The sequence below is a fragment of the Pseudonaja textilis genome, chromosome 1 (genome assembly GCF_049901715.1).
Source record: "Pseudonaja textilis isolate UNSWEBS1 chromosome 1, rPseTex1.2, whole genome shotgun sequence".
Taxonomy (NCBI): domain Eukaryota; kingdom Metazoa; phylum Chordata; class Lepidosauria; order Squamata; family Elapidae; genus Pseudonaja; species Pseudonaja textilis.
Window position 1 is genome coordinate 122,786,048 of NC_141990.1, and position 14,464 is coordinate 122,800,511.

The window sequence follows — 14,464 nt, forward strand, 5'->3', positions numbered from 1 at the left end:
AAAAATAATCCAGAATACGTGTGTGCTAAGTTAGGGTGCCTTTGTTTCAAGCATGATGTTCTGTGCTGTGTCCTCAAACGGAGAGCATGTCCTTCCGTCATTTCAAAGAAAACTGCTTCTGCTAAGGGGAATAGTTTTAACAGAAGATAAGCAGCATTTCTTCTCTTCTCTGTAGACTGCCTAAGGTCTACAGAAAGTTTCTTTTAAACAAGTCAGTCAGACCTCCAAAGGAGATTTTGAGGCCTGGGAACTAAAAGAAAAAACAAAAATTACTGTTTGGTAAATAAAACTGACTCATGCAAACATTAGGTTTGTCCTAAACGTATTTCTAAAAAATCTTTTTGTAATACAAGTTTCTCTCTGTTGGACAAAACATATTTTTCTGTCAATTTAGGTGGTGGTACAAATGTTTTATTTTCATATTAATTAGAAAGTTGATGACTTTATTGTCATCCACTCACAGAAGAACAATTAGTCCCGGTGTACTTACGGGGTTAAAAAGTTTATAGTATAGGTAGTCCTCAATTTATAACCACAATTAAGCCCAAAATTTATATTGCTAAGTGAGAAATTCATTAAGTGAGGTTTGCCCCATTTTATGATTTTTCTTGCTACATTTATTAAATGAATCACTGCAGATGTTAAATTAGTGACGGTTGTTAAATGAATCTGGTTTCCCCATTGACTTTACTTGTCAGAATGTTGCAATAGGATCACAATATAAATCGTAAGGATACAAGCGACAAAGTTAAAAGTCATACAGTCACAAGTGGGAGGGGATGGGTGATAAGGAGTGATGAGAAGATTAACAGTAATAGTAGTGCAGACTTCGTAATAGTTGAACAGCGTTGAGGGAATTATTTGTTTAGCAGAGTGATGGTGTTCAGGGAAAAAACTGTCCTTGTGTCTAGTTGTTCTGGTGTGCAGTGCTCTATAGCATTGTTTTGAGGGAAGGAGTTGATGTCCAGGGTGTGAGGGATCTGTAAATATTTTCACAGCCCTCTTTTTGACTCATGCAGTATACAGGTCCTCGATTGAAGGCAGGTTGGTAGTAATTGTTTTTTTCTGCAGTCCTAATTATCTTCTGAAGTCTGTGTCCTGTTGGATTGCAGAACCAAACCAGACGGTTATAGAGGTGCAGATGACAGACTCAATAATTCCTCTGTAGAACTGTATCAGCAGCTCCTTGAGCAGTTAGAGCTTTCTGAGTTGGCTCAGAAAGAACATTCTTTGTTGTGCTTTTTTGATGACTCCGGGACACTGTGGCCGTCATAAATATGAACCAGATGTCAAGCATCCAAATGTAAATCACATGACCATGGGGATGCTGCAACAGTCATAAGTGTGAAAAATGGTCATAAGTCCCTTTCTCCAGTGTCTTGGTAACTTTGAACCATCAGTAAACAAACTGTTTTAAGTCAAGGAGTACCTGAATTGATACAGACCTTGAAGTAAATACTGAAAAAGTTATGTGTGATGCAGCTGCATTAAGTACATATGATAGGCCAAATAGACCACTGCACCAAAGCTGTTGTTTCACTGAGTATTTTTCAGGTTATTTGGATGCAATGTTAGTCAAAGTAATCACCGTTTAATTGCAGACATTCATGGAAGAAATGACCAGAAAACAGCCAGATGTAGATAAAGTTACGAAGACACATAAAAGAAAAGCAGCTGAAACCAGCCCAATCCAATCTCATATTCCTGTATTGGATAAGGGAAGAGGAGGAAGTAAGTAATGTTCTATTGTGAGGCATTGAGAGTATCATATTTCAACATTTCTTGGCTATTTATAGATTGCAGTAGTAATTCACCATTGTTTTATCTCATAGAGTAGTTTTATGCTCTTTTTTTGTCATTTAAAAAAATGGCAAGAATAAATAAGAGTTGACAATTTGTACGCCTATGGCCTCTTGTATCTGACTCATGCTATTTAGGTTTATAGCTGCCCTCCATAAACAGAACCGAAGTATTATTTGCAACCAAACAAGCATATATTCATATTATCTTTCTTCTAAATTGCTTGGAAAGGGGTAATTTTGATTCACACAGTTTTTGATGCATATGCAATTCACTTTATGTTTAACAGGAAAATGTTCTCCAATCCCAAGCATATATCCTTCAGGTGTTCAGACCCAAATCGAGACTAAGAATCCACGGATTAACCTCTTGCTCAGCAAATGGCAACAAGTCTGGCTCCTGGCCCTGGAGAGACGAAGGAAACTTAATGACGCCTTAGACCGATTAGAAGAGGTTAGTAACAGTAGTTAAAACAGCTGCCCCAGGACCTTAAATAAAGTTCTTTTTCATGCATGAATGGCAGTGGCATTCCTTTTGGGCAGGGGGGACCACCGATTCATCACATCTGACACTCAGAGGGTATGTGGTTAGCTCTTGATCATCAGCACAGTTACTCTTCTGACTGTTTGGAGAGAAAGTACCTACCTATACATTGAATACCCAGGGCACTCCATGGAAGGACAGGACTCCAATATGCTTCTGCCTGTACCAACAGGAAGATACAGACATGACACACATGACTGAGAAAATGGGATGTTACTACCAACTGTATGGATCAGCATTGCCTCTAAATGACATGGGTGGCATACAAATCTAAACAAATAATGATTGATTGATTGATCGAATTAATGAATTAATGTTTGTGTGCCACCAACTCATTTTCCATTCCCAGCAATCAAATAAGTTTTTACATCAAAAATAGGAACCAAAGGAATTGGAGAGTCATACATTGGTTTGTCAAATGGTAAAAAGCACCAATAGTCTCTTCAAAAGATAGTTTCCCACTCTATTAGTCAAAGTTTAGAGTTATTTTTCTTTTGGGAGCCTTCATGATGAATGCTAACCACTTTTCTTTTAATAATTGGAAATAATTTTAAAGCTTATTTTTAAAGGACAGATGAAGTTAACTTCTGCAATTCTTCATGCTAAGTTGATATGTAGCTTTGGATCCACAAATGTAGTTGAACTGCAGTTTGAAGGAGCCTTCAGGCTCATATACCTTGGCCAAGGCAGCTGAGAGTCCAAGATCAGAGACCTAGGCAGGAAATAGAAAGGACTAGTTTGATTTTTCACATTACAGAGGAAACCAGTATTCACTTTTGTCCGGGATCTTAGCATCATGGATATTGGGTTCCATAAGCTAATTCATCTCTTAAATCATTTTCATGATTTGTTTTTCCAGCTGAGGGAATTTGCCAATTTTGATTTTGATATTTGGCGGAAGAAGTATATGCGATGGATGAACCACAAGAAATCTCGAGTAATGGACTTCTTTAGGAGGATAGATAAAGATCAGGATGGAAAGATAACAAGACAGGAATTTATTGATGGGATTCTCTCTTCAAGTAAGTTTTAAAACAAACCATTCTTGAAACTTCAGATTGCTGTGAAGAAAAAAGAATCTGAGAGAAAAGGGGGTAATAATACTTCTCAAATATCTGCATATAAGAGATATATTCTTAGTGACCAATAGATGGAATTAGATCTAGTGGATATAACTAACCGGAGTCTAAATTGTTACAGTCCAGTGAAGCATCAAGATAAATGTTTAGTGGTAAGAATGGTCAATCAGAGGAACTAATAACTTGTTATGTGTTTCTTAAAGTATGGTCCAAAAAGTGTTCCCCCAAGACTCTCTCAGGGATCTGGGAAGTGAAAATTATTTACCTGCTATTGAAGATATTTGCAAAAATTTAAAACAGTGTCACGGTTCTCGTTTATTGTTGTTAAAACAGTTTTTTTGTGAAAAATATTTTATATTAATATATAATAGGTTCAATATTGTAATAGTTATATCATTCAGTAAATGTTCTGAATGAATTAATCATTTTAATATTAATATTGATAAATATAACCCATATATACAAAGTTCTTTTGAGGGTCATCCTTAATTTTTAAAAATAAGAAAGGATTAAAAAAAAATTAGGAAATACTGAGCCAGAAGATTGTTCAACTCTTGTTACATTCATTCAAAGAGTAGATAGCCATCTTTTCCAGATCCTCTAGTTTTGGCCTTCCCACATCAAACAGAAAAATAGATTAGAAAGCCTGCAAAATTCTCTTTAATTCTATGATTTTAGAAGTAATCTGTTCTTAAAACTTTGTAATTCTAATGTTTAGTATTATTTCTTTTCCATAGAATTTCCTACAAGTCGCCTGGAAATGAGTGCGGTAGCAGACATTTTTGACAGAGATGGCGATGGCTATATTGACTATTATGAATTTGTAGCAGCACTTCATCCAAACAAGGATGCATACAAACCTCTGACAGATGCAGACAAAATTGAAGATGAGGTATTCTTCTATTCACCTCTTATTATGAGCATTTTCCATTAGCACTGCATAATGATCGTCATACTTACAATTTACCAATGATACAGAATGGCTGAAAAATCTAATACAATGGTTCTGATTATCATATTGACAGGTGACAAGGCAAGTAGCAAAATGTAAATGTGCAAAGCGGTTCCAGGTGGAGCAGATTGGCGAAAATAAGTACAGAGTAAGTCTAAAAAATACATTCATGTCATCTATTGATTTATACCTAGCTACTCTGAAAAGAACCAGAGGACCTGAATTATTAAACTAAATTTAGACTCTGAATTCTGTGAATTTTCTCAAAGTGTTAAAACCTATTTCAAATTTTACTTAATAGTCAATGAAAATAATAGTCACAACATGGACAAAGTAATAGAAAATGAAGAAGCTAAATGCGCTGGGACTTTAGAATTGAAGCAGACAAACATTTTCCACACAACACTTAGTAATTGTTGATAAGAAAGACAAAGAACTTTGAATAGTGGATGCTTCAGGATTTGGAGACAACAGGATAGAAGAGAAAAAAACTGGAGAAAATCATGAAATACAAAGACTTGCAAATAGAAGTTTAGAACAACTGTGAAAGGAAGCCAAGATAGTACCAATAGTAATAGGCACTTTGAGTCCAATTCCCAGAACATCTGGAGCTTCAGTGGCGTTGACAAAATCACCACCAAACAGTTGCAAAAGGCAGCTTTTACCTTTAATATTATTACTAAACAATATCTGCTTGTCTCAGGTCCTTGATTCATTAAGTGGATAAAAATGTCAAATCCAGTCTAAACAGCGATTAACTGTGCACTACCCTAATTCCTATTGATACTCATTTGAAATTATTATATATGGTGATTATTTGCACATGCATGGGATTTAGGTTGTGTGTGCAAAACCATTCCCCCCTGCTACTGAAACTACCACTAGCAGTCAGCAGAACCAAGAAGATTGGCAACCCGTGTTATGTAATACTTAAATAATATCATGCCACCAATGTTCAAAATCTTTTATTGTACTATTCATTAACATTTAAATAGTGTACTTCCCAACTGAATTAGAATTCAAAGTTATTGAACAATATATCTCATGATCATCCTGTTTTCGTAAAAAGCATATGTCCCAGTTTTATTAGTTAGGAAATGTGTTGCACATCTTTGGGTGTTGGGGGGGAGTCTTAAACAGATACGAAGGAAAAATTTGTCAAATTGCAGAAGATATTTGATCAAAGATGATGCAAGGAAGTAACAAATAAATTAGAATTCCATTCCCCATCATTTACAGTCCAAACATTTAATGTTACCTGTACACATGTAAAGTATATATTATATCAAGCTATTTGGAAACTACGTATGCACTTTCATAGTGTGTTCTAGATTCATGTAGACCATTTCCTGTTAAACTAATTGTGTTTTTTTCCCATTTTCCATCTCTTGTCAGTTCTTCCTGGGAAATCAGGTATAACCAGTTGAATGTACATGGAGTTCTTCTAGTATTTTTTTAATACATTATCATTTCAGCTTGCAGTGATTTGTCCTCCCACTTCCTTTCACCCTGAGCTAATTTCTTGTTTGCTCAGCTTTGGTGCCTTAACAGGTGTCTTTACACTGAGAATTGCCTCTTTGCCTGTCGCTGCCTCATAATTAAGATTACTTTAAGGGAACCAGATAATAGTGCCAAATGCTATTCGAGGTGCAAATGCTTTCAGATACTTTCTCTGTAATTTGCACTTGAAAACTAGTTAAGATTGTGCTATGATTGCTATATGGAATGGCTTTTAGGTTTCCATGCTGCATCCCACTGTCAGGTAATTTACATCACACATTTTTTTAAACTACTAGGAAAAGGATACTCTGAAACAAACCAATAGCATTCAACCAAGCACCTTTCAGACTGTATCCATCAAAAAGGGAATTTTGTTTATTTTGTTCAATATACCTTGTTACTCTGCTTACTTTTTTAGCAGAGCAATATTATATCATTCAAAACAAGAAAAAAATTAACATTTGGGGGCAAGCAGGTTTCATTTGGTGGAAAGTGACCTCAGCTTTCAGTCAGGATTTAACATTTAACGAGTGAACATGGATTCCACTAAGTTTGAAATTTGCACTGATGCCAGACACAGAAGATCTTCAATTCTTTTTAAAGTCCATCTTCCTATGATTCTTTTTATAAAGTTATATGTATTAAAAAGGAATTTTGATAAATAAAGATAACACAATGTTACCATTATAAAACTATGTCTTTAATAATGGACATTGCTTAGGCTTTATATAAAACAGTATTAATAAAATTCTGCGATAGAATTTCCCATCTACTCCTAAACCATGGAGCTCATTCAGTATTTGAGGCCAATCAGATACACTCTCAGTTAAATCTATGCTTAGACAGTTGTTATGATGAGGATTAAGTTAAGAGTACTGTCAAATATACTGTCTTGAATGTTTAATAGAAACGATAGAATATAAGATGGTGTAAAACTAATCAAATTCTTGAAGGAATTGGTGTTTCTGGAGAGAGATAGAGACAGATAAGAACTACAATAGCTGGGCATCCTTAAATATAGTAGACTTATTTACCCATTTTTGTTTTTTGTTTTTTACATTTTTGAAAGGCATGTTTAGGAATATTAAGTATCTAGATACAGGACTGTAATAATGTAGATATTTTAGCCACTCCAAATAATTATGACAGGTTGCGCTTGTAAGGATTTTGGAAAAACACAACTAGAGTAAAGGATAAGTTTCCCAAAGAATACTGCAAAAAAGGAGACACCTCAAACATTTTCCTAAGTTTGATTGGTTGGAAATGAAATTAAATTGTGTCAGGTTCCCCTGCTAGAGCCTCTGGACATTGAAACGTGAATATTACAGCTTGGAACCAAGGTAGAATTCTCAAAAAAAAAGTCTAGGAAGCAGGAAGAGATATTCTTTCTTGACTCATCTATGTGGTCATAACTTCCCACTCTGCTTTAGGAAAATAACTACAGTCAGCATTTGGATGAAGTTGTGGCTGTAGGAGAGCCTGGGTGAATGTCTCATGTTATCGTTCCAATTTCTCTGGCTAATTCTTCCCAGAACTATTTAAGCAAAGTCCATTTTCCAAAGGACTCTTATGAAAAACAGTTGCTGCAGCATAAAACCTTATAAGATGAAAGGAAAAAGTCTTCATATCTATGTTTATTTCCATAATTTCACACAGTGCACATTCCAATCTAGCATTTTTGCATACTTCTAAAATAAAGTTTTGTTCCTGGCGTAGTGAGCTTTATCTGCTTTACTGTTATTTGGTTCCTAAGAAGTAATATGCTTTCCCCCCTTGCTTAAGCTATTAAAGTTATATTAAAAAGTAAGCTCACTTGTATGATTTAGCAGTGAAAGTTTTACTAGACAAACAACGTTTGCTTCAGTTTTGAAAGATAATATTTGGCTTCTTATTCCAGTTGGACTTTTGGGGATAAGTGCCCTCATGAAAGATCAGGCATTAAATATTAGAGAAGTTTTGAATTCTTCTCATAGCAGAAACTAATGATAAAATGATTTGCAGCACAAGCCACTAGGGTAGATCATACAAAAGATATTTTTTAGGCAGTGATTGGGATGAAAGTGTTTAAACCTAATGAATTTCATTATACATTTAATGAAAAGTTAACTAGTTGTGGTTTCTTGGGCCTTTTCTTCCTGGTCTTGTCTGTCCTCTCACCTAGTTGTTGTAATGATCTGGAGTGCAAATGTGCTGCAGAGCAACATGAAGGGAGAGAATAACAATCAGAGGAAATAAAAAGGGAAGTATGTTCTTCTAGCAGGGAGCTTAAAAATACAGTACACATCTCTAGATTGCAACAGCCTTTTTGGCTTTACAATGCTCATTCTGTGTTCCCATAACATGAAGGTCTGCGCTTGGCCATTATGATCCCAAAACAACAAAACAGTGCAAACTCTGTCCTTTTGCCTATTTGCCCAATACAAATAATCCTACATCAGCTTCACGTCATGAGGTATTCCTGCAGCTCTTTTTTTGTTGTTGTTAATTTTCTTTCCTGATGTGCTGTAATAAATCAGAAGCCTCAGATTCTCTGTTGAGTCTCAACCAGGAGACTATTAAGATTCTGAATAACAAGTTCAGTTAAGTTGGCTTTCTGCCATGTTCCAGATCTGCTAACCATTGTTTCCTTGTTTGGACATGATAAGAAATTCTTCTTTATTACAGCAGGCCAAGAAATAAAGGAGCTGTGTAAAAACTAGAGTCAAACAATAGATAAAACTTCTGTAGCTCACAGATTATCTATACATGCTTAAACAATCATGTAAGTTTCATGTTTACTTAGATAAGGGATGAAGAAAAATCATTTTTGTTTCATTTTAACATATCTAAGCACACTTTTCTAAACAGATTGTGACTGGCCATGAGCAGTGCCTTTTGTTCTAGGAACAGGCACAATTGGTAGACAATGCATTATCAGGGCAAGGGCAGGGGTGGGATTCTACCAGTTCAGCCTAGTTCTATAGAACCGATAGCTCCAAAGAACAGCTGACAACTGAACAGGTTTGCTTGGAAGATCTTCTTTGCTTTGATTGTGCCCACCTGCCTACCCAGGTTCTAGGCTGTCCTTTATTCCCTGCTAAAGCAACCTGAGTTGCTTTGCGCATCAGCAGGAAAAGGTTATTGCTTGCAGGAGAAGTTGATTTACAAGTACTGCACACACGAGCAAGGCATGTGGTCACTGAACCAGTTGTTACGCCGGTAGGATCCCACCCCTGGGCAAGGGCCCTCTTAGCCATAGCTGTCATCTGCTCTTTGAACTGTGGTTACAAGTCCAGGAGGACTTCCAAAATTGCACCCAGGTTCCATCTAGCATAGCGCAACCCCATCCAAAACAAGTGATAGAAGTTTCCCATAGCCAGAAGGGCTAAAACTCAAGGCCACTGAGACTTACTACACCTGATGCCTATTATTCCCCATCCAGACACCCACAGCCTCTAGACATTGAGACAGGGATCCATGGTATCCTTTGGATAGTCCTGCATGGAGCTGCAAAGCTGAGTATTTGCAGAATACTGATATCTCACCTGGAACTGTTGCATGACCTCATCCAGTGGCTTCATGTAGATGCTAAACATGAGAGGGCTGAGCCCTGTGGCACTCCACAAGCTGGGAACCATGGGCTGGACTTCTCCCCCCCCCCCAACCCCTGGAACTGATCATGGTCAGTGGTATTAAAGGCTGCTAAGAGGTTAAAACTAAATAAAGACAGAAACTATCTTATCTAGTCTGAGTAGTAATTAACATAACATAATACTAGGAAAATTCTTGGCAAATAAATATATAAACTAGAAATTACATACAAAATACTGTGTATATGTGTGTGTGTGTGTGTTTGTGTTTTCTTAAGTTTTTGTGGGTACTTACATGAATGGTATTCAGCTTTGTTCGGGTATTTTTCCCACGTCATTATAGTTGTGCTTTTAAAGTTGTAGCAACGTTTCGGCAGAATCTCATCTGCCATCATCAGGCTTCTGTATTGTGTTCGTAAACTATAATGACGTGGGAAAATACCCGAACAAAGCTAAATACCATATATATGGTATATATATATATACACACACACACACACACACACACACACACATAATTTTTCTTTTTCAGTACATTTCATATATGTATAAAAAAATGTACTGAAAAAGAAAAATAATAATAAGCATTTGAATGTGGTTTTTTAAAAAAGTAAAAATACGAAAAAGTAAAGATACGAATCAAATTGAAAAAATGAGAAATTGAATAAAATTAAAATAGATACTTATCAATCATTATTTTTAATTTTTAAAACTTCATAAATTATTTGCTTTGGTTTTTTCACATTTTAATAGCCATTTGTTTTTGTTCAGTTATTAAAGGATTGTACTATATTCTTCAATACTTAGAAGGAGTGCTTCTGACCACCAGTGAGGATCATTAGAAGCATAATTTTTCCATCCACAGTGTTTTCCACACCACTGCATTCTGGGAGTTGTAATCCTAACACTTCTGCAGTCCATCAGACTGGAGAGGTTTCCATTTTGATCTTTGAGGACACCAACTCTTGTCTTCATGGTTATTTTACTGCTTTGCTTGTCTGCTTAGTTTACATTAATACTAAGAGGCATGCAAGACCAGTAGCAAAACTATTAATGCTTTTGTGGTTGGTGTTGAAAAAGGAACCTCTCAAGGAGTTGCTGAGGAACGGTAGGTATGCAATAGGATTTATTGGACCTTTAATTATTTTTTTAAAAAAAGAATTGAAAAATAAATTAAATTCAATTAACTGAAATAGTAGCAGTATATGTGATCAGAATATAGTGATGTAAATAGAATGTAGCAGAAGAAAGAAATCACTGCTTCCCTCCCAGATATGAGAATGTCTAGAAAAAAAGAAAAGGTAACTGAATCATACCATGCAATACACTGGAGATACAAAGGGGAAGTTTTCCTGAAAGCAAGAAAGTGAAAGGAGCTTCATGTCATAATTAAAATTACTTTTCTTCTTTCCCAGGATAAAACTTTAGAGTTCTCTCCATTTTATGAAACCCATAGTGTGTTTTTTTAATTATTTCTGCAAGGAAAGCTCAGAGAGGGTTTTTGTAATGAAGGAACAAGTTGTCTGATGTAAGAACTTTATACTTTCTCTTAGTATTTTTTTTCTACTACTTCATGATTTTTGCCGATTTTGTGAAAAATGAAACCAGCATTTGATCTTTATGTTCTGCTTTTACCTTCCTCCACCCCAAACTCATTGCTAGCTGGTGGATTAATACATTCAGTTTGACCACAGCTTTGATCATCATATGCTTAATGAAAATGTCTTTGGTAATTTTTCTACTAATGATTTAAAATAATCTATCTGTGGCTAATTTTAACCTACTTAGCCTGGAGAAGTACACTGCCGTTTAGAATATACAGGAAAGCTTTAGCTTATTTTCCTTTCTTCGGCACAGTTTGGTGATTCCCAGCAGCTTCGTCTTGTCCGTATCCTGCGAAGCACCGTTATGGTTCGTGTTGGAGGTGGTTGGATGGCACTAGATGAGTTCTTAGTGAAAAATGATCCCTGCAGAGGTATGTAAGAAAATAGCTTGGACGTCACACTCATTAACTGTGTCTATAACTGCCACCACTGTTTAATGGGAGGAAGGAAATGTCACCTGTATCAATTCCATAAGCTTAACTCAATCTTAATTTACTTAACAATGGCATACTTTTATGCATATTCATTTGCAAAAGCACTGCGTACCGAAAAAACTAGGGCAGAGGTGAGCAGACAAAAATGGTCTTCAAATGTTTTGGATTTCAGTTTCTGCAATGCAGATAACGCGGATAGTGGCAAGGAATGGTGGGCGTGGCATTTCAAAAGAATACTTAGAAGCCTTCCGTTGGCTGAAATTTCACTTAGGTGCTGAGAAAACCGAACACGATACAGGTAGTCTTCTACTTACAACCATTCATTTAGTGGCTGTTCAGAGTTACCACAGCGCTCAAAAATGTGACTTTCAAGCAGTTCGTGTATTTACAACTGTTGCAACATCCCCCTGGACACAGGATCAAAAGTTGGACACCTGCGGACCAGCATGTATTTATGAAGAAAGTAGCAGTAACCACCCATTTGTGACACCAAAATCAATAGGGAAAGCTGGATTCGCTTAATGACTGTATGATTCACTTAACAGTGGCATGCTTTGCTTAACAACCATGACAAAAAGATTCATACAATCAGGCATGACTCACCAACTTCCTTGCTTTAGCAATGGGAATTATGGTCTCACTTGCGGTCGGACTACCTGTACTGAAAACATATGTACAGTAAAGAAAGAAAGCTGTTACCCTACTTCCCCCTTTCTCCTTCCTAAGAATCTAATTTGACCTTAGAGGTGGGGAGGAGCAGGGAAGATGCCGGAACCAATCATGAGGTTCTGTCAGGAATAGCTCTCATGTTAATAGCTAGCCATTCTAATGAAGTTCTCATAGAGCTGTCTCCTGCCTGGAGGTGGGGATGTGTCAAAGCAGTCCAGAACACCAGTTGGTGTGCTGCTATAGGAAGCCAGATTTCACACACTCACACATACACACACACACACACACACACTTATATACAGATAGTTCTCAACCTATAATCACAAGTGACTTTTTGCTAAGTGAGAAAGTTTAGTTGAATTTTGCCCCATTTTATGGTCTTTTTTTGCCACCAGTTGTTAAACGAGTCACGGCAGCTATTAAGTTAGTAACACTGTTGTTAAATGAATCTGGCTTCTTCACTGACTTCTGGCTTGTGAGAAGGTTGCAAAATCTGATCACATGACCCGGGGACACTGCAACCATCACAACTATGAGTCAGTTGCCAAGCACCTGCATTTTGATCACGTGACCAAGGGGAGGCTACAATGATCGCAAGGGTGAAAAACATTCCTAGTTCACTTTTTTCAGTGCTGTTGTAACTTCAAACTGTTGTAAGTCGAGGACTACCTGTATTTCAGTACTGGGAGAAATGTGAGTGTTCGCCTCAGTCTTCTGCCCCTTATTGGTAAGACTGGGAAAGTTGACAGACCAATTCATCTCCTTTCTCAGTGAGTTGCAAAAAATGATTTTCACGTTGCATTTAATGGGCTTAATCCCTCCCATGTATACCCAACAGGGAGTGGTACTGATTGTGATGTGAGTCTAATTCTTGGTGCAAAGTAAAGGCCTCTCAGAATAGCCTTCATTTGCCAAGGGTAATGAGCTCAGATTGGGTATCAGATTGCTCTTCCCTTCAACTATTTCTTCTTCCTTGAAAGAAAAAGACTCTACAGCTTAGTTTTCCCCCTCCATTTTAATTCAGGCTGTAATATACCTGAAGTAATTAAGGATGGTTTCTAACAGTTGCAGTTCCAAAAAGAATCACTCTGGAAGAAGACAGATGTCAATAATAAGTACTCTTGTCCTGCTACCTAATTAACAAGAAAAAATTGCTTATTGTTCACTTTAGGGGGTAGTATTATAAAACTTCGATTTTAAGATTACAAATGTCAGCTTTTTAAAATGTTTCGGTCTGAATGGAGTCAATTTAACTGAATATCTTGATGATGCGGTTTTTTTTTTAAAAAAATCTTTGTTTGCTTCTATGACTGGTGCTAGCAAGAAAAATGAATTCAGTCTGTATTGGAAATAAGAGATGTTAGAAAAGCGAATATCTGACACAGATGCGATGATTTGTATTTTTCTTTTCTTTTCTCTGGTCTTTGATTGCCCTGCCTTCCTCTTTATTCAACAAATATCAGTAGTAGTTTCTGATGTCTTATACTGAGACAGAACCACATTGCACATAAACAGACCCTATAGTCCAAGCATGAATGGTGAGCAGGCCCTTTGAGGATTTTGCAAGTTTATTTTTCTGAATTCACACAATAAGCAGAAGAGGAAGAAAAGGTCTCATATTTGTTGATGTACTAAAATGGGATGCTGATAGTACTAAGATGGTACATTTAGAATTCTTATCTTGGTAGATACAAGAATCTTTGGGACTTGTTTGGCCTTTTGTTTTCAATATTTTCAGTTTGCAGAGAAGATTTCTTTCTCCCAGTGTGTAAGGCTTTACCTGCTTAGCCTGGCAGGAAAATAGGAATGTCTATAAGCAATGGTAACTCAATTGTAGCTATTTATTTATTACTGAGAATAATATAGGATTATTTTTTATCTGAGATCAGAAAAGTTATTGAGTGTTAAGATGGGATGTGGAAAATAGTGTTTACGTTTATCTGTATCATAGGCTCCTTCTGCCAGAGTTAGAAGTACTATAAGTTCAGGCAAAAGTCTTTTAAAACATGAGTATTTCACTTTATTTATCAAATTTATACACCTCCCATCTCACTATCCAATTGACTCTGGGCAGTTTAGAAATGAAAGACATGTACAAAGGCACAGTTTAAAAAATAGTGTCAAAAGCCTCAAGGTAAAAAGGCCACCAACCTCACTCAAGATTGCCTGCTGCTCTTAGATTCCATGCCAGTTGGCAGACACAGGTTTCCATCTTCTGGAAGGTCAGAAGGGTTGAGAAGGCAGCCTCATTTCTATGGGCAAAATGTTCCATAGGGTGGGGGCAGTGTCAGAGAAAGTTCTTTTCCTAAATCCT

The 14,464-nt window shown here is 36.6% G+C and overlaps 1 protein-coding gene across 11 annotated transcripts in view; it reads left to right on the plus strand.

Annotated features, from left to right (window-relative positions):
* DST (dystonin) overlaps window positions 1-14,464 on the plus strand; it is a 333,471-nt gene that overhangs the window by 304,528 nt on the left and 14,479 nt on the right. For 10 of the 11 annotated variants that reach the window (XM_087916037.1, XM_087916029.1, XM_087916044.1 and 7 more), the window contains 7 exons: window positions 1,602-1,731; window positions 2,090-2,253; window positions 3,203-3,365; window positions 4,160-4,314; window positions 4,448-4,522; window positions 5,770-5,787; window positions 11,301-11,418. In XM_087916037.1, coding sequence (XP_087772163.1) covers window positions 1,602-1,731; window positions 2,090-2,253; window positions 3,203-3,365; window positions 4,160-4,314; window positions 4,448-4,522; window positions 5,770-5,787; window positions 11,301-11,418 — 823 coding nt within the window. The remainder of the gene's footprint in view (window positions 1-1,601; window positions 1,732-2,089; window positions 2,254-3,202; window positions 3,366-4,159; window positions 4,315-4,447; window positions 4,523-5,769; window positions 5,788-11,300; window positions 11,419-14,464) is intronic. The other variant, XM_087916007.1, reaches the window with a different exon arrangement.